This window comes from Podarcis tiliguerta (genome assembly GCF_965153285.1).
Source record: "Podarcis tiliguerta genome assembly, chromosome: 17".
Taxonomy (NCBI): Eukaryota; Metazoa; Chordata; class Lepidosauria; order Squamata; family Lacertidae; genus Podarcis; species Podarcis tiliguerta.
Genome location: NC_139550.1, coordinates 9,627,650 through 9,654,745, shown reverse-complemented (window position 1 = coordinate 9,654,745; position 27,096 = coordinate 9,627,650). Strand labels below are relative to the sequence as shown.

The following is a 27,096-nucleotide window of genomic DNA, read 5'->3' as shown; positions in this document are numbered from 1 at the left end:
TACATAACAATAGTCAGTCAGTGTGTAGAAGGAGTAAACTAATCAGAAATACGGGTGAATCTGGGAAATAATCACATCATATAGCCTAAAATACTGTAAGCAGTGGGAGAATGGAACCCCTACACCTCATTCTGTCTTATTCTGGCCAGTGGCGTAGCGTGGGGGGTGCAGGGGGGGCCGGCCGCACCGGGCGCAACATCTGGCGGGGGGCGCGCTCGCACTCGCAGCTCTCTGAGTGCTAAAATCCACGGGTTAGGGGGCGCAAATTACTTGCCTTGCCCCGGGTGCTGACAACCCACGCTACGCCACTGATTCTGGCTGAGATCCATTGCTTTAGGAAAGGGAAAGAGAATGATGTTTTGCAACTAAAACTGCTCCCAAATGTTCCCCTCTCATCCAGGTGTTAGAATCAATCCATGTTATGCACAGTCCAAACATAAAGCTAAAGCCTTGCTGGATATAGAGGCATCCATACACACAGGTGTTTCCCATCTGTTTCCGTTCAAGACACCTAGACAGGCATCAGGGTAGTTTTCCAATCCTACCTGGTTACTCCATTTCCTTTCCTCCTCTTAGACTTGAGAGTTTAAGATTAAAAGTTAAGGTGTGTTCACCCAATTATCAAGGTAGCAAACACCTTTGCAGTACACTTTTCTGATAAAAACACTTTTAATTACACAAGCGTACCCAGACATGTAAAACTGCTATGTGTTTTAATCTGTAATTTTAGCTTCTAACACACCATCGTTCTAACCTTGATCTTTTTAACTATATCTATCTATCTATCTATATCTATCTATCTATCTATCTATCTATCTATCTATCTATCATCTATCTATCATCTATATCTGTTGCTCAGACGCTGTTGGGATTTATTTATTTTTTGCAATTAAGCAGAAGGCAAGTTCTGTTAAATAAGAGAGAGAGAGTGAAAGTTAACACGGCATTACGACAGAAAGTGCTGAGTTCGCTTTGCTAGCACAAACAGCCGCACAGAGTGACAACACAGAGAAGAAAACACAAGCAGGCACAGCAGGTGGCAGGGAAGGGGGATTTTGCTTCACATGTTCCTTACGTCAGAGCTACTGTGCATCTGGCCTCTGGCACCTAGCAATTAGATAATTGCCAGCTCTTGCCTCACCACCAGCAGTTTGGCGCTGCTGGTTCTCTGACGCAATCAACAAATCATATAGGCTGCGGAGTGCCATTTTTAGTTATTGCCTCTGTTGCAGTTTCTGAGCCAGCTGGCAATAGGAACTTAGCCTCCAGCCAGGGGTGGGGCAGAGCAGGGATGCCAAGGCACTCCTACGAAATGTTTCATCCCTGGAATCGTGTGGTTAAGTGTATACATCCTTGGCTGCAAATGAACAGAAGCTCAGCGGAAAGAAACCTACCCCATTTGTAACAAGCAGGAGCAAGGTGTTACAAGAATTATTAGGTGTCAAATAGAAATGAAATGTTCATAAATGTACAAGGCAAACACATACATAAGTATATAAGCCACGTGTCTGACATAGTACAGGAGAGCAATCCTGAAGTCATTTTGACTTTCCCAAATTGACCTCAAATATTTCTGTTAGGAGAAAGGGAATGGGAAAGCCTCCCCATTGTCTTTTGCTTACAAATCCTGTCTTAAGGGAGTATTTGTGTATGAATAGGGTGAGCCTGTGATCTGGATTCAGGAACTAAAGTATTTGCCACCACAAAAGAATGGCCAGGCTGCCCAGGTAAAGCCGTCAGTGACCGATATCAAGTATCCTGGCAGACAGGACTTCTGCTGTAGACTGCCTCCTTCTGTGATGTATGTGTTATGTACTGAAGTTCTCGCCCTGGCCACCAGGAGTAATGTGTATGTAGTTTTCACTCAGGTCCACGTCAGTTATTTTAGGCGGGAAACCCTGGGTTGTTGTTGCTACATTGTCGACAGCCGGCTGCCTATAAAAGCAGGCCGGCTGAGCTGTTTGCTGTTCAGTTCTGTCCAGCTTACAAATAAAGAGCTGCTTTGGAGAATCGCTGTGTCGTCTGCTATGTTCGCCCACAACATAACAGTATGTATGATGTTTTAGGGGGGTGGTCTTGAGCGACAGGGTGGGCAATTTCAAAAGTCTATATAAGGACTTATGCACCATTGTTCTGGGTTCTCTTCTCCCTCCTTTGTGTGGTGAGTGGGGACCCTGTTGCAACAGTTAATAAAGATCAGGCTTACTACCCGCTTTGCTTTGCAATATACTCTGGTTGGCCTCTGTTATTTTCTCCTACCAGTAGGGAACCCACTTAAGGACTCTATATGGGCTCTTGGATACCCCGTAAGGGAAAAGGAGCAGTTTTTTCTTATAACAAGGGGAAGAGATAAATACATTTTCTGAATGGAGGTAAACAAGGCTGGTTAGCAGAAGGTGCTGTAGAACTGGGGGTGGGGGTGGGGGGTGGGACAGGACAGGGCAGGACTGGAATGAGAGACGGCAGGTTTTTACACGACAGCAGTGTTGCAATGGAGGTACAATCTCACAGCAGATTTAATGCATAGAAAGTGAGTCAACACTAAGAAAGCTGAAACTTGATGGAATAAGCAAACCATACCTGCATTTTTTCAATCATTTCAAACAAATCCACTGCCTGTGAGAAATAAGAAATGAATTTCCAAGGTCACAAATTTTGATCGAGATCTCTGTAAATGAGACTTTTATTCTTTGTGAAATTATATGATGCTTAATATTTTGCCCTTTACACGTGCCCCAAAACTTGAATCTGCAAGGCTCATCATAAGATTGAGACTTTAAAATAAATGCTTCCTGATCTTCACTGTTACAGAAATAGGCATGAAAGAAAAACTATTGCATAAACTCTAATTATTCAGAAACCAGACTGAAAAATAGTACTCACATATTCTAATTTCTTGTGATTTATGAATCTTTCACTTTTAAAAAAAGCAATTCATCAGTATCACCTTTATTATTCAGATAGTAATTTGTCTGTTAAGCTGAGGAAAAGTTTCTATTGCAGCTTAGAAGTTTTCCCTTCTTGCTACTTGTTCTGATCCAACCAGGGGCCGCATGTGTATTGAAAAGGGATTCTCTGTATGTCCCTAGCTGTAGGAGAGCTGCGCCAATTAAACAGTGGTGTTTGTGCAATTCACCGGTCCAATTCAACAGTCAGGACCAGGGCTAGCTCAGAACGTTTTGCCACTTCAGGCAAAACAGAAAATGCCAGTCCACCTACTGCCGCCACCTCTTCCTCCACAGCTCCCTACGTCTTGCTCCACAGACCTCCCCACAAAGGTGGTGGGGGAGTAAAAGGAGGCTGTAGAGGAGAAGACATTGGTGGGTGGAGATGAGGCAGTGGCAGAGGTGGTGAGCAGCACACTCACTGGAGGCAAGATCTGCTGCATAAGGCAACTGCCTTACCTCACCAAATGGGTGGGCCGGCCCTGGCCAGGACTATGTGCACAGAGCTGACTACATGCACACCAGTTGGTTGAGAGAGCTGATTCAGTCCACACCCTTACTCACTGAATACCTGACTGCAAGGATTCTAGTTTTTTTTTTTTTTAAGGATTCTGCAGCCTCTTACCTTATTTTGAACAGCTGGATTAAGGGCAGCCTCAGGGTCCTGGACAGGTGAGTCTAAGGTGTCACTGATGCAGCGCTCTGCCTCATCAGTCCTCCTGCATGAAAAGGAGACAACTCTAATTGGAGCACCATAAAATTCCCAATGTAGAAGGCAGGTCCTCTGTTCCGTTTAGTCATACCGTCCCTCCCAGATGTTGACTCCCACCTTTACTTACAAGTCTAAGAATTGTTATGCTTGCACTTCATAAGACCCTTGGCCCACACTTTCAAAATCAGTGGAGGATGATCATCATCATATTATATTTCCAAGAAAATATCGCAGCTGACAATGGGTTCAAGATCAAACCCCAAAATCTCAATGGTAACTGAGAAATATGACACCCTGTCCCCCCCCTGCCCCTGATCAGGCCAGTTAACACAGGTATATGTTTGTAGTATTTTCCACATAAGCATATGCCAGAAACTCCAGACACAAAACAGTACCAGACTTATCTGCCCAGTGAATCAAGTTGTTTTTTTTCAAATGCTAACCTAGAAATCCTCTAGCACAGTGTTCACAGTGAGTCCTAAGTGATCCTACTTCCATGATTTTACTTGTAAAATTCCCTCCAGCCTACTGCTGCATTCCACCTTCCATTTTAGTACAGCGGTACCTCGGGTTACATACACTTCAGGTTACAGACTCTGCTAACCCTGAAATAGTACCTTGGGTTAAGAACTTTGCTTCAGGATGAGAACAGAAATTGGGCGGCGGCGGCGCGGCAGCAGCGGGAGGCCCCATTAGCTAAAGTGGTGCTTCAGGTTAAGAACGGACCTCCAGAACGAATTAAGTACGTAACCAGAGGTACCACTGTACTGGCAGCCAAGCTGCCACATGCTATTCCTTCTACCCCTTCGGTGGTTCCACTGCCATTTTCCTTGTTATGTCCAAATAGGACTCCACACAAACACCTCTCCCGGTCTTCCACCACTTTGACTTGGCTCAGCTAATTCTTGATCCCTTCTTCCTCATGCCTGGTTACAGCCGAGTAATAGAATAAACCTGAACTACAAGTGTTGTGTTCTGCTTTGCTAAATAAAGGAAAAATCCTAGAAATCACACCGGTAGGTTTTACAAAGGGAAGATGTGAGTTCTGTGAAAGAAAAAAAGGCTTGGAACAATTCCCAAAAGAGAATTAAGTCAACAGAGTTCCATAGCATATAGTTCTTTTGGTGACCTGCTGTTAGCCCAACAGTTCACTACGTGTCTGTATGTGTGTATGTATCTATACGCATCTACAGTGGTACCTTGGTTCTCAAATGTAATCCGTTCCGGAAGTCCGTTCCAAAACCAAAGTGTTCCAAAAGCAAGGCGCACTTTCCCATAGAAAGCAATGCAAAATGGATTAATCGGTTCCAGACTTTTAAAAACAACCCCTAAAACAGCAGTTTAACATGAATTTTACTATCTAACGAGACCAGTGATCCATAAAATGAAAACAATAAACAATGTACTGCAGTCACACAATCAATCAGTAGCCGCAAAAACGCAAAATAAACAGCAAAAACAGACAGACCTCAGTGTAGCACTCAAATCAGAGCACATTCTGCTTCCAAAAAAGGTTTGCAAACTGAAACACTTACTTCTGGATTTGCATTGTTTGGGTTCCAAGTTATTTTAGTACCAAGGTGTTTGAGAACCAAGGTACCTCTGTATATGAATGAGTAAGATGTGTTTGCAGGACCCCAAGAGTTTTTACGACATAAATTATCTTACTTGATTAGCCATAGCAGAGTCTTTCCAAATTTTAACAAGAAACAGAAGCATAAGGAATGCCATGTAAAATAAATGATACCCTGATCCCAGAAGTCACATGACAGTAAATAGCGAGTTACAAACTCCTTGGGCAATAAACATTAGCAGTAGCTGGGGAATACTCTTGGAGGCCATTTACCAAAACAATGAGAGAACTCATCTAGTTTTATAAGACCTGTATCTGAGTGTGACTCGTCTGCACAGAGAATGCCAGGACGCACAACTTCCCACTTCTGGTACCATTACCATTTTAGGGACTGGGCAACTCTGAGACTCAGTGTGACATGTATTCTGTTTGATCTTAAGTGACCAAACTGCAGCTGAGATATTCTGAGAATCTATCTACATTAATAGAAGCACAATGCAGAGGTAGAAATCAGTTTCCCCTTCAACATCTGTTTCTCACTGATGATGGTAATACTGAAAGACGGTAATATAGAGGCAGCACAGCAAGGGGTAATTACGGCTTCCAGTAAACTCACTTAGAGGCTTTCCTGAAAGAACCTGAACATTCCTCCCAAACAAATAAGCACAGGAAAAAGTGCACACATAATCACAATTCATTTACATGGGTTAATAATTAGGGTCTTGTGCAAATTAAGTTGCTCATTGCTTGCTTTGCAATGTGGATTTAAAACATCTGGGAAATCAAACCAAAACAGCTGGACAACTAAGTCACCCAGGTACAAATCCCAGAGGCAAGTTCTAAATCTATTGCAGTTCTTTTTAAAGTTGCTAGCTTGGATCTGAAACATTACTGGAGCCCTGGAGCCAAGGTGGGCTAGGAGGTGGAGCCTTGATGCACGGAATGATCAGAGTAAAGGATGGGAAGAGCCAATAGCAAAATGGAAAATAAAAAAAATCTTGTACTACCTCCAAAGTATACTGGCTTCTCAAGTCTCTAAGTATTTGTGATAACTGCCAGAACGTGGTTTTACTGGCCGGTATATCTAATTGGCAACCTTATATAACAATATATAATAAAACTTTTATGACACTTTTTCAGTGTTCAAAGTGCATCACACACATTATTTAAAGTTATCACCTTCTTATATAGCTGCAAGGCTGAGCAATAGCATATAGCCACGCTAATCATGATTCCTCCTATGGAATCCTGGGAATTAAGACAGATAATTCCCAGCATCTTACTAAAGGACAGTTCCCAGGACTCTTTGAGGATAAGCCATGTGGTTTAAAAATGCTATTAAAGTGGTTTAAAAATGCTATTAAGTTGGTAGTGTGTGGATAGGACTTGTGGCTCTCAAGATGTTACCCATCATGGCAAATGGACAGGAATTATGGGAGTTGTACTCCGATAAGATCATAGGTTCCCCTTCCTGAGTTTGTGGTTAAAGTGATATTTGAATTGCCTCACAGTTCACAACCTTAGCCATAATACAGTCCTGTGACTCGCAAACTCCAGATATCCTTATTATAAACCAAAATCCAGGTTTGTAGCCACAAGAGGCCTGTGGGAATTGAGGGATATTCCAGGCCCTCCCCAGAATATTACTATTTCATGAAGGTGGTAAAGGGAGATGGGAAAGGTTTCTCTCAATATTTTATTCTGTTGCTCTCAAATATTATCTACACATAGTAAATTCCGGCACTCTGCTAGGATGGTTACACAAGCTCAAACCCAAAAATGCAGTTATTTGCAAAGTCTAAATCAGACAGGTCAGGAGGTCGTTTTCTGCCTAACCAGCTACTTGAAACTGCTGATGCTAGCTACAGGTCAGAAGGTCGCTTCCTGCCTAGCCAGAAACTGCTGTCAACTAAAAACCACTAGCAAGATGTTTCCTGCTTTACTTCTGCTTTAAGTAATGCAAGAATAAGAAGAGATACGAAGGGAGTGCTTGGCTTAGCAGAAAGACAGGAAGGTTTAGCAAGCAATAAAATGTGTTAAGCAAGCAATATTTGCTAGCCGATTGGGGAAGTCTGGGGGTATAAGAAAGTCTGCTGAAGTGTCTTGCTTTACAGCCAGTGTATTTCTAGGAACTAACCAGCAGGCTGTCTCTGAGTACAGACCTTGACTCTGTGCTCAGATCTCAATAAACTCTTTTTCTCCAAAGAAGATTTTGCTTTCCTGGTACTTTTGTTCCCTCCGAGGTCCAGGGGATGGCGTGGCTAATGGATCCCTAGGTAAATAAGGCTTCATTTCTTTGGGGGCTCGTCCGGGATCAGCCCCCTCCCCAAATACGGACCGGAGGGCCAGGCTCAACCAAGGTGAACAGCTCCAATCGGCGTTCGCATTTCCGGTGCACACCCTGCCAGTTTGTAGGGGGAGATTGCCACACCGTCCTGGAGCGGAGACATCTAGTTGAGGGAGAACAAGAGGACAGAACGGCGCCGAGGGGACAGGTCCGCAGCGGAGAAAGGTAAGCCCGAGGGAAAGGGCTAGGGGCCCGAGAGAAAGGGCCAGAGGCCTGATCAGCCTCACCTGGTAGTTGGCAGTAGAGTGCCCGGCAGTAAGAATGCCACCAGGAAAGGAATTGGTAAAGGTTTGGGAAAGGGAATGGGGCAGAGGGAATTGAGTGTTTTGTTGACATGTTGTGTGTCAGATACTCCAGTGGATGAATTGTTGAATGAGGGCCAAGGCTTAATGTCCCCTTGGCCGAGCGATTGTAGGGTTGTGCATTTTCTGACAAACTGTAGCATGTGAAGTGTGAGAGAATTTTGAAAACCCAGTTAGGAGGGGAGTATCTGAAAAAAAAAAAAAAAAAAAAAAAAAAAAAAAAAAAAATAGGGTCTGGAGCAAGCCAATGTATTCCTCTGGAATGCTTTTTTAATAACTGGAAAACAGCCACGAAGAGTGATGATTCACATTGAAAAAACAGAGACTCAAAACTTTATGTGAGGTGGACTTGCCAACCCAGAGAACTGCGTGGCTTTGATTTGCAATTAATCAACCCCCTGTGGCAAATCAACCCCCTGTGGCAAAATATATTAAATGTCCACCCAGACCAGATCCCCTATATCTCTACATGGAAGACCAATGTAAAGAAAAGAATCTACCATGGCTAAAGTCTTGCTGTGACAGCAACACACAGAACAGGATTTGTACAGTGAAGCCTCTGGTGTTAGAAGACCCAGAAGATGAGGAGGGGGAGTGATTAAGCCACCACCTTACACTCCACCAACAGCCCCTCCAAACCCCCCCCCAGGCCAAGATCAAGAAGCACAGGGAGGTGCTGGTGTAGGGGGGAGGAGGACCTGCGAAGGAGGATAGTGAGACGGAAGAAGAGGAAGATGAGGAAGATAACGAAGAGTTTAGGAAGACACTAGATGATATGAATCAAGGAAAGAAAATGTGGACAGAAAGACAGAAAAAGAGACTAAAGGAGTTTGTAAAGCCATTTGAGGAAGAAGTTGGATGTAAGCCCCTTGTTAGTTGAGGCAGCAGAATGCTGCACCCCTGAAAAGAGGAAGAGATGGCAACGTAAGTGGGGACAGGCGGCGAAGAGAGTTATGTCTCACAGATAGTATGAGAAAACCAGGAAGGATCAGGCAACTGGAGAAATGCCCCTTCAGAGGGTTTATGATCCACCAGCCCCTGTCCCAGCTGAACAAGCGAAGGCACCACAGACCTACACGGTCCAGCATATACCCTTTTCAAGTGCAGATGTTTGTAATTGGAGAAATCAGAACCCCTCTTTTGAGGAGAATCCAGCAAAGATCGTAAAATTGTTTGAAGGGATTTTTTTTTAAACCTATAATCCCACTTATGATGATGAACAATATCTCCTGGACTCACTACTAATTACAGAAGCATTGCTTGGCCCCTGCATGAGTCAACTAGGGAATAGAGAAGGATCCTTTTATATGGGGCAGGGAACAGCAGCAGGCTTTTCAGGATCTCAAAGTGACAACAAGCCCCAGTGCTTGGCATCCAAACCCCAAGAAGCCTTTTACGCTGTTCATAGATGAAGACCAGGGGGTAGCCAAGGGAGTCTTATGCCAGAAACTGAAAAATTGGCAGCAACCCGTCGCATACTTGTCAGAGAAGCTAACCCCAACAGAACAGAGATTGCCCCCCCCCTGTATGAAAGCGATTGTGGCAGTGGCCACCCTACTCACGAAGGCAGATAAAATTCACGTTTGGACAGGACACCACCTGTGTGACTCCACATGCAGTCCCAGCCTTACTTGACATGAAAGGCACCTATTTCCTATCACAAGCGAAAATGAGGAAGTGCCAGATGCTGTTATTACATTCACGCCTGAAGTTTCAGGTTACCACAGCCCTTAACCTAGCTACCTTATTACAGGTAGGAGAAGGTGAACAAGGGAGCTGCCCACTCAGTCTTACCTGTGCCTGTAACAAAACCCACAAACCAAGTGGTTAATATAATTGGGGCCACAGGTAAATCACAAAAGGCCCCGTTTTTTTGCAGTCTGTTACCTGCTGCCTAGGTGGCCAAGTAGTCCAGCACAATTTTTTTGTATATACCAGAGTGTCCCATTCCTTTATTGGGCCAAGACTTGTTAACAAAATTACAAGCCCAGATTTCCTTCCAACCAATGGGGGAAGTAATGATGACAACTGGACCAGCAGGAGAGTTTTCTTTAGAAATGCCCCTGAGAGACCATTGGTGCTTGATGATGGTAAAAGAAGAGGAGGGAATCCTCCCTGTTAGCCTGCCTCATGATGTTGACCCTGGACTATGGGCGAAAGATAAAAACCAATACCCCATCCCACGACAGGCAGCTGAAGGAGTGTGGGTGCATTTGAAGCGATTGCTTCAACATGGAATCTTGAAACAATGCCAATCACAGTGAAACACCCCACTGTTGCCAGTGAAGAAGGAAGATGGTGGGTACCGCATATAGGCCCCAAAGTTCTGGAAAAGAGGAAAGGATGAACAGGACTTTGAAAAAAAACCATTGACCCAAGAAACAGGGTCTAATTGGGTGTCCATGTTGCCCTTGGCTTTGCTTAGAGTCTGTAGCCTCCCATTGAAACGTATTCACTTGTCACCCTTTTGAAGTGATGTTTGGGAGACCGGTTCCTTATGTGTGCATGCTTTCACCTATCCCTGCTCAAGATGTGGAATTGAACAATTATGTACAGTCTCTCTCTCGAGATTTTCTCTCTCAACCCAGGCCCGAACTTCTTGCATGACCAGTTTGAGCCAGGTGACGAGGTGTGGATGAGACTGGTCCCAGGCACCACTGCCGCCGTGCTGGAAGGGCCCATCTGCTCTCCACACCCACAGCTGTGAAGGTCGCTGGCACCACCCCTTGGGTCCACCACATAAGAAAGCTGCTTCAGATTGGACTGTGTCTCAGCATCCTGAAGATCCCCTCCAGTGACGACCGCCTTGCTGATATCTCTACGCACGGTGAAGAATTGGATGGGAGGGGCGCCCGCAGGCAGCGCCCCCAACGTAGACATTTGTTCTCCAGCCAATTTAGAGGCACCACCGGGACTTTTGATATTGGTACCAGAACTCACTCCAGACGATGTGGAACCACGTTACACCCTTGATGAACAGCAGTGGACCAGCCAAGAAGGAGCAACGCTCCAGGAAGGACCGGACAGCCGTGTTTTTGTGCCCCAACATCTGGCCAGCACAATTGTAAAGAATTACCACGAGTCCACCCATTTGGGAGGCCCAGCTGCTAAGGCGCACCTTGGGAGAATATTCTACCTCAACTAACTGCTGCTATAACTAACTGCTGCTATATCCCAAAATGTGCCCTGTGCGCCAACCAAGAGACTGAGAACTATCACCCTTTGAACTTCTATATGGCAGGCCAACCCCTTTCGTCCGAGGCATCCCCGCCGGTTTGGGCAGATGGGAGATCACATCACCCAAGAACAAGTGCAATCCCTGTGTTTGTTGTGTGTGTTTGCTTTCTTTCCAGGTATTCCCTCAAGCGTACACCTGCAGTCCCGTGGCAGTCTCGCTGAGCCGGTTCACCAGTCCCTCTGAGTGACAGCGTCTGGCGACCCCCTCATCCCTAACTGCAGTGAAAGTAGTCGAGGTGATCCCCTGGGTACATCACACGCATCTGAAGAAGGGTGTCTGGACTTGCAAAAGAAATCCCGCTGACCCTCTGAAGTTGATCATCACCTTGTGTCTGACGCTACCAGGAAAAAGCGTTAGGCCACGGGCAACGAGATCCTGCGACTAATCATCACAAGGACAGTTACAAAGACTTTCTCTTTTCTCTCTTATTTTCTTTATTGACTTGCTCTATGTCTTATTGCCCTGACCCTACCGAACCATACCAACCCTATTGGCCTGCTGGCCTCTGCTACGACTGGTTCGTCTTGCCGGTGGTAAGAGATGGCGTGCTCCTTGGCTATTGGAAACTGGGGTTTGATGAGATTACCGTATTGAGACACCCCACTGCCCCGTTGTGGCTCCTCTCCCACACCACTGACCAGCATGCGTGGACAGTGCTCTTACGGGAAGCTGTAGAGACGATCGAAATCTATCTAGTTCTGTACCGCTCTTGCTGTTGTGGGAGGGTAGTCAACTGTTATCTGGAAGGTAGAGCACTGTACCAACCTCATTTGATAGACCAGGTCCTACTCTTAACCCAGGTGATAGATGGGAGCCTGAGCCAGGTGTGCATTGAAATTACTAAACAAGTGCCAGTAAGAATTGCCACCCCAGGATTTCAGCTTCCATATGCTCTGGTCACTAGGGAGGCAGCACGAGAGTTCAATCCACCCAACAGGGCTAATAGAAAAATTGACCCACATAGTGGGAGCATCAGCTCACCGGTGGGCTCTCATCCTTGAGGCTCAACAGGTAGTCGGGCACAAATATCAGTGGGCTCTTCAACAATGAGCACACCCCCTGAATATTGGTGGGAGGAACCATGGAGATATTGGGTTTGGTGGGTAGGAGTGATATGTACCGCCCTTGTCATATGGATGCTCTCGTATTTCTGTTGGCATGAACGGTATCGTATTTGTGAGGAGAATAGGCCCAATAATGCTTCTATTGCTTTTCTGCTTCTGTATACCCTGCTTAATGCAATGCCTGCAACATATGATGAAAAAGATGATGTCTCGCATGATGGGACCTCGCGTGATTGCTGTAATGAGAGAATATAGACCCCTACCCCAGAACGAATCTAAGTAATAGATTGTTCAAAAGAAGAGGACGGAGTAAAGGGAGATGGGAAAGGTTTCTCTCAATATTTTATTCTGTTGCTCTCAAATATTATCTACACATAGTAAATTCCGGCACTCTGCTAGGATGGTTACACAAGCTCAAACCCAAAAATGCAGTTATTTGCAAAGTCTAAATCAGACAGGTCAGGAGGTCGTTTTCTGCCTAACCAGCTACTTGAAACTGCTGATGCTAGCTACAGGTCAGAAGGTCGCTTCCTGCCTAGCCAGAAACTGCTGTCAACTAAAAACCACTAGCAAGATGTTTCCTGCTTTACTTCTGCTTTAAGTAATGCAAGAATAAGAAGAGATACGAAGGGAGTGCTTGGCTTAGCAGAAAGACAGGAAGGTTTAGCAAGCAATAAAATGTGTTAAGCAAGCAATATTTGCTAGCCGATTGGGGAAGTCTGGGGGTATAAGAAAGTCTGCTGAAGTGTCTTGCTTTACAGCCAGTGTATTTCTAGGAACTAACCAGCAGGCTGTCTCTGAGTACAGACCTTGACTCTGTGCTCAGAGACAGCCTGCTGGTTAGTTCCTAGAAATACACTGGCTGTAAAGCAAGACACTTCAGCAGACTTTCTTATACCCCCAGACTTCCCCAATCGGCTAGCAAATATTGCTTGCTTAACACATTTTATTGCTTGCTAAACCTTCCTGTCTTTCTGCTAAGCCAAGCACTCCCTTCGTATCTCTTCTTATTCTTGCATTACTTAAAGCAGAAGTAAAGCAGGAAACATCTTGCTAGTGGTTTTTAGTTGACAGCAGTTTCTGGCTAGGCAGGAAGCGACCTTCTGACCTGTAGCTAGCATCAGCAGTTTCAAGTAGCTGGTTAGGCAGAAAACGACCTCCTGACCTGTCTGATTTAGACTTTGCAAATAACTGCATTTTTGGGTTTGAGCTTGTGTAACCATCCTAGCAGAGTGCCGGAATTTACTATGTGTAGATAATATTTGAGAGCAACAGAATAAAATATTGAGAGAAACCTTTCCCATCTCCCTTTACTCCGTCCAAGAAATGTGATTCTTTTTCTTATGCTAATATATGGGTGAAATGTGTAGGCAAAATTTATCTATACTGCACCTTTAAAGCACATTTGAAGCTCATTTTTGCCCCTCTAAGAAATATGGGCACTGTAATCTACCTCTCACAGAGTTACAATTCCCAGCACCTTGAAGAAACTACAGTGCTCAGAAGTCTTTGAGGAGGAAAATGTGCTTCAAAAGTACCTTGTGTATGCACTCTTAGTTGCTCAATAAGGAATAAAACTGCTCTCAGTTCCCAATATTCTGGCTGCTAAGAGAGTAAAGCAACACTGGGATTACTGTCAAACATGAAGTACTTATATATTTAGACTTTATAACCATTTAATTTTACCACATCCACATCAAATAACTTTGAGCATACTTGTTTCTAGATACTGGCTGCTCTACATTAATGCTCCTTTCTCCCAGTTTACCATTAGGCCCCCTCACTGAAATATTTCTGGCGACAGGCCTGCCCAAGTCCTATGAAATTTCAGCCATATTTAGCACTTCATGTTCCACAGAATACCATGGTACTAATAGGACTATTCTCCAGATGTGATTTTCAGCTGCAGGTCTATGGAGCTTTCCCTTTTCTGCTCTGAAAGCAAATGTCTTGTGAGAAATGCAGGCTCAGCTGTTTCCCTGTCTTTGGAAATACACTGCGTACAACAAGACATCTTTTCGAAAACCAAGAAGAAGGGGAGAAAGAGGGGGGAAAGGAAGACCTGAAGATTTAGGCGTTGCATGTTGGAAGGAGAGAGTAATCCAGCTCATTCCCCTTCCCAAAAGACTTGAGGAACCCTTCATTCTTCTGGAAGTTCCCCCAAATTTTCATAAATGCAAAATAAATCCAGCTCCCTTCTTTTCCTGGAAGATGCAGCAGGAAGGACATGCAACAGGGTGAGCCAGATCCTGCATAGGTACATACCCTTCACAGACTCCAAAGGTAAAGCTACGTTTCCGAGAAAACATCCTCTTCTCTCTGCCAACTGTGGGTTGTTTGGCCTCCTGAGCAAAGGCGTCTCCTCTTTCTGTGCCAGCATAAACTCGCCACCCTGTCTCCAGAGGCTACAGGATTCGTCCCCAAACCACTATTCTCCTTGCTTTAAAACAAAAAATCCTCCAAATCTAAACTGCTATTTCCTTTGCGCTCCTGAGACACACTTCAAATGACAAAAATAAGAACAGCTCACAGTTAGGGCTGGATCTACACAGCGCAAGGGCAGGAAACTCCTGGGGAGACACGGCAGGTTGTCAGGAGGGCTAGAGAACAACCAAGGAAGAAGGAGAGAGAGGGAAAGCAAGAAATGAAGGAGGCGGATATTTTGAAGAGGAAAATGAGAAGGAAAACCGAAAACTTAGAATCTCCTCGGCAGGGGAAATCCAGATCTCCATGAAAAATCATCATGCTTATAATTGTATGTCGAGGGCTGTTGTCTAAACAGCAATACTATAGTGGTTTGTAGCATGATGTTACAAAAGGGAGATGACCTGAGAAGTTTTGGCAAGGAGGGAGACGGAGGAAAGAGGAGCAAGGAATGAGCAGGAAACAATTTAGTTGTCTGTCTTTATTATGGCAGAAGAAAACGAGCCAGATCACCAGGAGATCCACGTAGAAGACTATGCCCAATCTCAGTATAACTTCACTATTCAGCAGTTTAATGCAGACATTGGACAGCACAGAGGACAAGGTTAAAACTGCAGCACTGCATAGGCCAAAGACAAAACAGCAAACTGGTAGTCTTTCTAACACCATCTTCCGGGTCTGCTCCTACCCTCCAGGGAGAAGAAGACGAATAATTTTATTATTTATACTGTTAAGTTGTGGGTGAACATATCAGACGACACAGCAATTCTTCAAACAGCTCTTGTTTATTCACAGGCCAGAACAGAACTGAACTGAAGGGTTCAGTCAGCCTGCTTATATAGAGCTCCAGTACAATGTAACTGTAACAATTTTCTAAAACTATCCAATCACTGAATGTCACTTTTGATCCCTTATTTGCATAACTATCTACAGTATCCCCCTGCTGGCCCAGGGTGAGAACGTCAGTACATAACATATACACCACCCTTCTGACTGGTGCGACCTGCAAATACAGCCTCCTACACCCATTCATGTGACATGTCCCATAAAGTTACCCTGGTTGATTGTATATCAAATATTCTTAAGAAGTCCAGAAGAATGATCATTTCCCTGGTACAAGCAATCTTCTGAAGTAATAATAATAATAATAATAACTGGGCTGAAAACTTAATTGGGAGGAACCAAAACAACTGCTGTTATTGACGAAAACTAACATGCAAGTTTTCTAAATGCTGGGGTGGTGGTTGTTTATTTTATATGGAGGAACAAATAGTCTTAGGCAGTGCTTTTTTCTGGGGGTATGCATAACCCTAAACATCTTGTTAATCTTTGTACTTTTGCCCATTTACTTTATTTTTCCTGATTTGAACTATAAAATGGTGATTTTCTTGAGTCAAAATTAGAGTACCCCGAAACCTTTTTTTTTTAATAGGAAAAAAAAGCACTGGTCTTAGGAGAATAACCTTCAATGATTACAACTGTGTGCACACCATTTATTTAAAGCACATTTATAACACATCCCCTCCTCACTGCAAATAACCCGGGGAACCTCACAATTTCTCAGGGGCCTGTGAAGCCTCTGAGTGTACCCACCTCCCTTGCAAGCCAGCCCTTATCCACCGCCGGCTTTGTCCTGAGGTGGTTATAGATACTGTACATTTCTCTCTCGAAAAGAACATAGAGGGGGGGAAGGAGGAAGTGTATTGCTGCTCCCATTCCACTTTCAGCTCTATGTTGTTCAAGGATCAGTTCAGTACTTGAATAGCTGAGCAGAAAGTGGAGCAACTGAGAGGGCAGGAGGGGAAACAAAGTGATCAGGGAGGCAGAGAGAAGAAAAATAGCAGTCAGGAGGAGCAGAGGGGAGAAAGTGAGGTGCCAGAGGAATCAGGAGAGAGAATATGAAATGTTGGGGGGGGGGGGGAGAGAAAGTGTGTAAGGACATGCATACATAAATACACACAAGTCAAATCTAGCAAAACAGATCCCCTTGGCATCACATTTTTTTCATAGGGTTTCAACCACCGTTGAAATGCAGATCACACCTGTCTCTGGTACCTGAGCCATCAAATTGCAGATCTGGTGTTTACCAACAATGCCATCGTACACAAATATGGATCCTTACACATCCTCATAATTTCCCCCTCAGAACCACCATCAAATGACCTGTGTCCAAAGATGTGCTTTGTGGTTATTATTTTTAGCGATTTTCCAGTCAGAGTATATAAAATAATAGAGATCAAAAAGGATTCATGCCTGGCTGGGATTAATATTTCTGTGGTGCTCACAAGCATCAGATTTGTGATTTTTTTTTACTTCGCAGTCTGCTGAAACAAGTTTTGATTTGATGGTGGCTTTTGGTGGACCAAATTTGTTTTAATTCTGCTGGATCCAACATTTAGCCAGTCCCCATAGAAAAATAGTGTGTGCATGCGCACATAACACTTATTCTCTCTTTTGTTTGTTGAGGGGAGGGAGAAGCTACCACCGGAGAAAGTGCCCACAATGGTCTGTCAAACTTTCAAATTCACTCAAGGGCCCAAAAATATTGGCAACCCCTGGTTCACCACCTCAGTTCCCAGGTTTATATGTAATGCTAAGCCATAGTGTCTTTAGCTCAACTATGACTACCTATTCAGCCTAGCATACTAACCATGGTTTGTTTTCTGCCAAACCACAATAAGCTTATGGTTTGTTGCTGGCTTAAGGATCATGATGTGTTTTAACCATGGTTTATGTTCTAACTCAACAATCTTGTGTAGCCGTGGTTTGTTTGTGTGTGAATGGAGCCATTGAGAACTAGAGTTTCCTCCATAGTTTTGTTAGAATTTTATTGATTGGTTGATTGCTACTTTCCCCTGCTCATTTATCAGAAGGAACATCAAAAGCCCTTAGTAACAGCTTGATCTCTTTGAACTCCTCAGCCCAGGTATGAAAATAGTCTGTGAGCTGCTGAAGGGGCAATCAGGGATTGGTATATCAATGAAGCCTTATTAACAAGCCTGGCACATCTCAATTCACTACTCTTCAGCCTCTTGAGAATGGTTCTACAACCTTTCCCTATTTCCTCTCTCACAATGCATGTTTATTCAGAAATAAGACCCTCAATGAGGCTTACGCCCAGGTTAAGTGAGCATAGGGTTGTTGCAAGAGGAGTTGCTTCTTGAATCTCAGTCCTACTGCTTGATGATAAAATCCCTTTGAGGTATTTTTTCCCTGTTTCACTGCCTCAGCTTTATTGCTATGAGCCATGTCATTGCAAAAAGTAAAATGAGCAAATACCGATAATTAAAACAGAGTCACCACCAATTAAATTTATAGTAGTCATTTAGCAGCAAGAGAACTATGTGAACTTTATTTTCCTCTGCCAACGAGAATGAGTAAGATCTCAATAGAACAAGAATGGTCCACAAGATACCACAGCAACAGCAGGACATTCTGGATTAAATATTAAACAAAGTGGTAATTTAAGATATTGGACGTGGATGAGAAACATCCGGACAGATGGGAATCAATAGAATTTCCTTCTAATGTGCAAAAGATAGGAAGACAAGTCTTGCACAATTTCCACAGGATTTTTAGGAGTCCAAAACCATGATAACCCTCTTCCAAGATAATAAGAGGGTCTATGGGTAGGCAGCAGCAACAACAACATGTTGGTGAATAGAGTCATATGTGCTGGGTCGTCTAACCAGTATCCCCTAAACTAGTCCGCTGCCTCAGTGCAGTGGAGGATGCTATTCCATCACAAGGGCAAAAGGAAGACAGCTATCAATCCTGATGGTGTTACATGGAATAGAAGGGGATGCCATTTTGTTCTTTGTTTCAGACAGCAAAATCTCTTGGCCCAGCCCTGTTGAAAATGAAGTAATGCATAAGCTTACCTCAAGCCGACATGCTGTGAGGGAAAACTAATTCTCCAAGTGGTTATTTTCATAATGCTGCCCTGGAAATAATTTTCGTTGAAGATTGTGGTGGTGGTAGGAATCTATAAAATAAATAAATATTCAACCCGCCCGGGGGTGAGGGGCACAGGCATAAAACAGTGGACTGTTTAAGACCCCCAAGTGAGATCTGAACCAGAAATTTATTGGCTCACAGTGCACTACACAGGTTGTCAAGGGCTGTGATGTGCAGATCCATATATCTTGCCATTCCGCACTGTCACTTCAGTTTACATAACCTAAGCCCTTATAAGTAGAATATCCCAGTAATTTCAGTGGAAATTACTCCTACATAATGTTCCTGCAGGAAAGAATGGAAAATTACAGAAATGCAGATGAGAAATCCAGTTAAGTGGAAAGAACAGAATTTGTCCTTTTATAGCATATTAAAATAACAACAAATATGAATGAAGTGGCAATCTAGAAAACAATGAGGGGTGATTTTATCACCATGCCCGTCAAATGAGATGCCATGATCTTTTTCTCTAAGTTTTTGTTTAGTAAATAGCCAATGATGATTCTTCAAAGGGCACTGATGGCTGGCTACTACTTACTGCAGAGACCATAACTCCCAAATTTGGCTGGGACCTAGAAAGAAACAATTTGACTGCTCTGACTTCTTTAACAAAGTAGAATTTTTACAGTTGTCTGTGAAGGAATCATGGGGGGTGGGGTTCAAGGGGCTTGAATTTGCTCCTGGAGAGCTGATACTACTTTAAAGATTAGCACTGCTAGGGTTGCCATATTTTGAAGTGCAAAAAAGAGGACACATTTGTCAACGTGTACTATGACGACTCTACCCAAGAAAAAGAGGACGTGTCCTGGAAAAAGAGGACATATGGCAACCACCTTCTCGCGTGAAAGAAACTTACCTGCATTAGCAAATGTCCTTAGGATTTCCAAAACAAAAAACAAAAAAACCCGTACGATGCCTCCATTAGGTATTTTAGGCTTATGAGAGATTCCTCATGAGACAATAATTGATGGTGGACAAACTGCATAAAACAGGGGTACCCAAACCTTTTTCAAAAAGGGCCAGATTTGATAATGTGAACATGCGTGAGGGCCAACCAAAGTTGTTGAGCTTTCTTTCTTTCTTTTTTGTTCAATTTTACCCCAAAGTTGTTGAGCCTTTTTAGGATTTTACCCCAGGACATATACTGCCACAGGGGCCGGATTAAATCGACCGGCAGGCCAGATTAGGCCCCTGAACATGCCTGGCATAAAAGATAATTTACAGAGGCAGCCCATACCATTTTGCCACCTGAGGTGAAATGGGAATTGCTGCCTCCTGGCCCCGACCGCTGTGCCCCACTTCCACCACCACCAAACCCTGGTTCTCACCGGACTCAGCTGGAGCCAGGGAGCTCCTCCAAGCGTTGCTGATCCGTTTCCCCCAGGGCAGGAGGGAGCCAATCAGCCACCAGCTTGCAGGAACACTCCAGCTCTTGCCAAACTCAGTGGGAGCGCTCCTCCAAGTGTTCTCACCTGCTTGGCTTCCCTAAACTGGGGTGTGTGTGTGTGTGTGTGGTATCTGCTGAAGACTGGGAATACAATGCAACTCTCACTTGGGGACGGCGGGGAGAAGGATCTTCTAAAAAGCAAAGAAAGAACTTCAAGCAGATTGCGTGAATCTTAGGAAATAATCAATGGTTGGGGGCAGCCAAGCCACTGAATTCTGAAGGTGTCACTTCAAAAGCTTCTAATATTTGGTGGATCCAACAATCAGATCAGATAGAAAGAAGAGCACGCAGCTGCCCCAGGGATGCACTCCAGCAAGTCTTTAAAAAATCCTCTCCACTCCGGGTTCCCCTTAGCACTGTACAGGACAGCAGAGGAAAATTTCAAGAGGGTAGGAAAAGGGAAAATAAGCGTCCCTTGCAAGCCCTCAAAAGCACTACAAAGCTGGCTCAAGTGCCGCTGTTTTGTGTTAATTTTATTGTTAAACAAATAGAATCCCCCCTTCCTTCTGGAAACAACAATGGTTATTATAATTGTATTGTGCCCTCTAATTATAGACCTATTAGCTTGACTGACATAACAGCAAAATTCTAAGCCAAACATCAGTTGTCAAAATTGTCAAAAGACTCAGACCAATACAGAGTTGTATCGAGGGGTGTGAGGAGGCAGTAATTTCCAGGCCGTCCTGTTTTCGTCGCAATCAGCGCTGTTCCCGTTCTGCTACGTTTCAGCTTCCAGTAAAGCCTACATTCTTCTTCTTGCTTGATTAATTACATAATTAACTTCAGTGCATTTCAATGGAAGGGAAGTGTCAAGCACAATGCAGAAAATAACACAGTGATTTCTGTAATGTTTGTGGACTCAACACCAACAATAGCAGGTACCTCTTGTATTTGCTTGAATAATTTCCATTCCTGATGAATATGCAAATGGTGGCAATTTCCACTCCCATTTCTAAGATACTGGTAATTGTTTGACATCTCTTGTTTTAGCTAACCTGGTAATTCCATTAGTGTAAGGACTTCCACCTCCACAATGGCAATTCCTAGCCGTGAACTCCTCTCTCCCTGCATCCCAGAGGGTGAGGGAACCACTGGAACAGATTGGATGGGGCGAAAGAAGCAGAGGAAAGGAAGTCCAATTGCGCAAGCAAAAGCCCTTGCACAAGGTGGATTACCTCGTTGGATACAACCCTGATGTCTTCATAGAATCATAGAACTGTAGAGTTGGAAGGGACCCTGAGGATCATCTAGTCCAACCCCCTGCAATGCAGGAATATGCAGCTGGTCCATACAGGGATTGAACCTGCAACCTTGAGTGTTATCAGCACCATGGTTTTCTAGCTTCAGATTAGTGTACTCTACTTCAAACAATTATGCTGGACTTATTATACCTTGAGTAAATAAATGCACTTCATATTAAGAAGGCAGCCTTACACAATTGCTGCTTTTGAGGATTTTTAAAGGCTGCTTTTGACACAATGGTTCAGGAAAAGCATTTTCTGAACCAATCTAGATAGCCAACTGTTGCTGTTTAAAAAAGGGTTCTATATTCAGACAGCAGCCTCTGGGCTATTAGCAAATAATATGCCAATCACCTGGGGAGTAAAACAAGAATGCAGTCTCGCTCGATTTCTTTTAACCTTTTCTATAAATGAAACTACAGGTGCACTGGGCGATAACAAGCTCTCTCCTTCCTCCAACGCAGCAGTTTTCAACCTGAGGGTCCCCAGATGTTGTTGGACTACAACTCCCATCACCCCTGAGCTCTGGGGTGATGGGAATTGTAGTCCAACAACATCTGGGGACCCACAGGTTGAGAAAGGCTGCTCCAACGGATGGTTAAAGAAACCAATGCAGTTCCTCCTCTCTCATCTATGCAAGGGTAGGCTATAACAACGGTTAACCATCTGAGGTGGATATTGCTGTAAAAAAAATGAACTCAACGTAAACTATGGCAAAACTAAGGTGAATACCGTATTTTTCGCCCTATAGGACGCACTTTTCCCCCTCCAAAAATGAAGGGGAAATGTGTGTGTGTCCTATGGGGCGAATGCAGGCTTTCGCTGAAGCCTGGAGAGCAAGAGGGGTCAGTGCACACCGACCCCTCTTGCTCTCCAGGCTTCAGGGAGCTATCCGCAAGTCTTGGGAGCCGATCTCCCAAGGCTTGCGGAGAGCTGCCTGCATCCTGAAGCCTGGGGTGCACTGAGTAGTGCGCCCCGGGCTTCGGGCAGCTCTCTGCAAGCCGTGGGAGCCAGGCGCGACTTCCCGCCGGGCTCCCTAGGCTTGCGGATAGCAGCCTGTTCTGGGGGCTGGGGTCGGGGGAAGCTCGGACTTCCCCCGCCCCAGCACCGCGCCTGGGGGAAAAAATTGTTCCCCCTTTATTCCCCCCCAAAAAAACCTAGGTGCGCCCTATGGACCGGTGCGCCCTATGGGGCGAAAAATACGGTATTTATATTGCTCCTAGGCATCTTGAGCACTATTTGGTGGAAAGGCAAGATATAATAAGTAAATAATGTTTCATACCCTCCAACATTTCTCCAATGAAAATAGGAACATCCTAAGGAAAAGTGGGACATTCCGGGATCAAATCAGGCAGAGTGCCTTCTCGATAGTGGTGCCTGCGCTTCCATCAGATGTCAAGCAAATAAACAACTACCTGACTTTTAGAAGACATCTGAAGGCAGGGAAGTTTTTAATGTTTGATGTTATATCACTTTGTTATTAATAATAATATTATGTTGGAAGTTGCCCAGAGTGGCTGGGGAAACACAACCAGATGGGCAGGGTATAAATAATAAAGTATTATTATTATAATAAACTGGAATGGCGTCTGTAAATCAGGGACGTCACTTGAAAACAGGACACTTGGAGGGTCTGATGCTTTGGGGCTCACAGTTAAGCACATTGACTCGTAAAATTAAGCAATTTAATATTTGGAATATTTGGAATATTTGGAAATCCTGTTTTCTCGTTGGATAACTAGAAAACACACCTGGATCTAGCTCAGATGAAAATGGATAAATCCATATATGTGGTTCATAATTTTTAGAGTATCCACGGAGGCAAGAAAGTTTTCCTGCACACCTTCCATGGTGCAGTAGTCTGGGGCATTTGTAGACCCTCAGATCTGAAACATTTCCAAAACAAAACCCCAAGATCCATCTTGAGAGTGTTGTGGCGAACTGAAACTGGAAATAAGAACATAGCAAGAGTCCTCTTGGATCAATTAAAGGCCCATATCTAGTCCTGCATTCTGCTCTCACAATGGTGCACCAACTCATCTTCAGCCGAGATGAAAATATATCAGTGTCTTGTCAACTATAATGTATGTCAAATTGCAGCTTGTCCTTGGGAGCTTTCCAAGAGCAGTTGCAACCCAACTCCCCTAATTGTCCTACTGAGCCCAGAAAACCACTTTACAGTGCAATTCTATATAACTGTTTTGCTTGTTTGTTTGTTTATCGTTATGTCTGCTTATATGCTGCCCTTCAGGATATAAATCCATTCAAGGTGGCTTACAATTACATACGGTATTTTAAAAACACAGTAAACAGTTTTAGCATATTTAGGATCCTTCCCACAGGTTGACTGATGGTAGATGGCCCAGGAGAAGTAAGCGAAGCTGGAGGAGACCCTGAGGTGGTCTTCACCAGCCACCCTCTCTCCTGGAATCCCCCCCCCCCCACAGCGCAGTTGAGGATAGATTGCCTTGAACAAGGAGGAGAATTCAGGCCCAGAGTATGTATCTACTCAGAAGCAAGTCCAGTTTAATTAAATGGGATTTACTCCCAAGCAACCCTATTTCCTTCTTTAAAATTATTTGCCTGAATCCAAGCTGCCAGCTGCTAAACTGGAATTTAACAGCAGAGAGAATTTTTCGTTCAGTAGTCATTCTTAAAGAAGCACCCTGGTTATGAATTAATACAATTTTAGCACAGCCTTGAACATTACTTAACTGGGACCGGTCTACGTTTTGTTGTCGTTCTAAACTGAGATCTGCTTTTGTATTGCTAAGGTTCCAACAGCTGCCCTCTGCTGTGCTTGATAGACATTATCGCAACGTTCCTTTCAATTTGAGACACCGTTCTTTGCCGTAAAGAGGAAGATATTCTCATCTACATGTTTTGCTGTGTTATCTCTGAAACTGAATAGGGTTTCCTATCTCTGCTGAAAGGTGGTGCTTTTTTGTCAAACAAACAAACAAACAAACAAAAAGTAGTGTTTTTTTTTAAACTCGTCAGCTGCAAAATGTCACGTATTTCTCCAGGATTAGTTTTTGGATGACTTGTTCTCGTATCTTTTTCCCTGCTGCAATTTTTAATTTGTTTCTGAATCGAACAGCCAAAAGCAAATAAACTTTAAAAAAACAATTGAGCATGCTTTTTCCTCCTACTTCCCAGTCTAGAAGTCTAGACAAATTTCATGGACTGATCTTCTGCACCATCCATCAATGAAATGAGTCACATTAAAGACCTGCAAGTCTGATGAGAGACATAAGAGACTGGAGGGGGGGTAGGAATCCCCTCTGTGCCCATGTATATTATCTGCCAACTGAAATAGCAATACCACGCAGCCGATGAAGAGGGCTCTCATCCAGAAAAGCTTGTGCCACCATAAATCTGTTGGGTCTTTAAGATGCCACGGCACTCTTTTGTTGTCTTTGCTGCAACAGACTAGCATGGCTACCCCTCGGTGGAATACAGCCTCTCTCGCATGCAAACACAATGGCACATAGCAGCAGCTAAACGCCAGCCAGCACCACGGAAGTGCAGATTCTGTTGTTTCTTCTTAACGTTTGCAAATAGAAGCAGATCCGAATTGCACATACCAAACAGATGATATCCGCTATCAGATGCACAGATATACAAAGAGTCTCTTGCGAATTGCCGCCAGGATTAAGGGAGCCTCAAAGATGCAACCTCTACCTCAGCATAGCCAGGCAGAAGTGAAACAGGTCTTGCCAAGTGCCAGGTATGCCTGCAGCCTCCCTGTGCTCAGGCTGATGCCCAGCGGTGCCTCTTTGCAGGAAGAAAGATGCCAGGGGCTCCATTTTGCCTGGAAGTCATGACCTCTGACCTTCAGGCCTCCCACCCAACCACCCCTTTATATTTGGGGGCTACTCAGTAATGAGAGAAAGGCAGTCTACACATGCTCAGAAAGACACTTAAAAATAAATATCCAGCATTGATGAGCCATACCGCTGGCACTCAACCCGTCTGAGTCCCAGCTCATATCAAGCCTAACTCCTCCAGTTGTGTGGACATCTATCTACCTCCCACCTTCCCTCAGCCGACACGTCCAGTACCAGAAATTTGCCTGCACTACTCTCCCTCACTTTATGCCTGTTAAGAGTGTTGCGGCAGGCGGCAATACAGCAGGTGCAGCTTTCCAACAGCCCAGGCTCCCAGCAGTAGGAAGCCCCTGCCCCTGCTGCACTTCTGCCTGTAATGCTCTAAAAGGAGGAATGAGTTGGGGAAGAGAAGGTGCCAACCCTACTGGGCTGTGAGCCTCCTTACCAGTATCCACCAGTCCACTTACCACCCAACCTTCTGCCTTTGCTGGGGGCGGAGGGAGGGATGTTACCCAGGACAGCTCAGAGGTCAGCCGAGTTTGGCAGCCCCCTACATTTTCCCAGCACCTAAACAACTGCTCGCGCCACCGGGGTGCCGGCAAATTGGCATTCCAGGGTACACTGCCCTGGGAGATGGAGGCTCCATTAAGCTCCTGGAGCTCTCCAGGAACGTGTCCGACTTATTCTCCAAAGGCGCCGCCTCCACCGGGGGCCATTGCCCGCATCTCCCTAATTATCCCAGCGGGAGAGAGGCGCGCCGAGCCCCCCTACCTGCGCGCAGCGCTGGCATCTCCGGCGTGGCGGCGAGCGAGGGTGGCGGCTCCGGCGGCGCAGGGAGCCCGGCGTCCGGCTGCTCCTCCGCGTTTGCTGGCTCCCCGCTCGGCAGCCCAGACTATCAATTATTCAAGTAGGTTGCAGTGTCCTCTTCTCCTCCCCTTCCGCTGCTGCTGCTGCTGCTCCACCTGCCTGGGGAGGAGGGCGGTGGGGAGAGAGGCTGGCACCGACCCGCTGCGAGGCGCGCAGCAGCCTGAAGTCAGGACGCACAACACAGGCACCGTCGCCAGGAGGGGGGGGGTGGAAGGGGGCTGGGTTTGCGACCCACAGAGGCAACTCGAATTAGAAACGCCCCCTCCAAGTGATGGAGAAGATCATGGCTAGTCTAATCATCTAATCAGGCCAGTTGTATAAGACTGGTTTTCTTCTCCCCCCAGGGCGCGCTCCAAGAAGAGGCAGTGTGCGCATTTTCGGGATCTAGTAGTAGTCCCGTTAATATGCATTTCGCTGCTTTCCTCCAAAGAGTGCGCTGCTTCCGTTGCTCTCCTCACGACAACCCTGTGAGGTAGGTCACTGGCCAGCCCAAAGTCACCCAAAGGCATAGCTGTCAACTTACAGATTTGAAAATAAGGGGCCAGCAGCCTCGAAAATAAGGGATCAGCAGCCAAAATAAGGGATTTTGCTTGGCTTCTGAGTTCCATCGGCCCTTCCCTGCCCGAGAGGGAGGGAGAGAGACTCTTGCCCACGCTGCCCGCCAGCCTGGCATGGGGCGATTGCGGCGCCGTTGCAGCCGCTGAAGTGCCGCCCTTCTGCGTCCCTCCCCATTCCCTCCTCTTCCTCCTCCCTCAGGCCACCTCCTCAGCTGCCACTGCCGCCTCTGGCTTCCCCTGGCAGCGCGGCAGAAGTCTCGCAAGAGAGGGGCTGCCTGCCCGCCCGCGGCCACCCGTCTCCTCACGACACACTCCTGAGGAGGAAAAGGCGGAGGACCCCGAGCCACTGCTTCCCGGGCGAGCATGAAACCCAGGAAATTTAAGGGACGTCATCAATCTGGGACAGCAGTGGGACACGGCGCTGGGATAAGGGAGTTTCCCGCCAAATAAGGGACGGTTGACAGCTATGCCCAAAGGAAGTTCTGTGGCTGAGTGGAGGTTTCAGGTCCAGCACACCATAGGAGACAACTCTTAGAGGGCCAAGAACCCTTCAGCTCCCCTCCCATAATATATTTGAGGGGGCTGCCCCCCC

General features: G+C 45.2%; 1 protein-coding gene across 9 annotated transcripts in view; it reads right to left on the bottom strand.

The window, feature by feature from the left end:
* LOC310667428 (rap1 GTPase-activating protein 1-like) overlaps positions 1-26,127 on the bottom strand; it is a 52,496-nt gene extending 26,369 nt beyond the window's left edge. For 3 of the 9 annotated variants that reach the window (XM_083419809.1, XM_083419813.1, XM_083419812.1), the window contains exons 1-3: positions 14,447-14,672; positions 3,571-3,664; positions 2,581-2,616 (exon numbers count right to left, since the gene is read on the bottom strand). In XM_083419809.1, the coding sequence (XP_083275935.1) occupies positions 2,581-2,616; positions 3,571-3,664; positions 14,447-14,490 (174 nt within the window). In that variant the 5' untranslated portion in view covers positions 14,491-14,672. Of the gene's footprint in view, positions 1-2,580; positions 2,617-3,570; positions 3,665-14,446; positions 14,675-25,851 lie in introns of those variants that run through there. The other 6 variants (XM_083419814.1, XM_083419815.1, XM_083419810.1 and 3 more) reach the window with 5 other exon arrangements.
* Between the last annotated feature and the right edge of the window lie 969 nt (positions 26,128-27,096).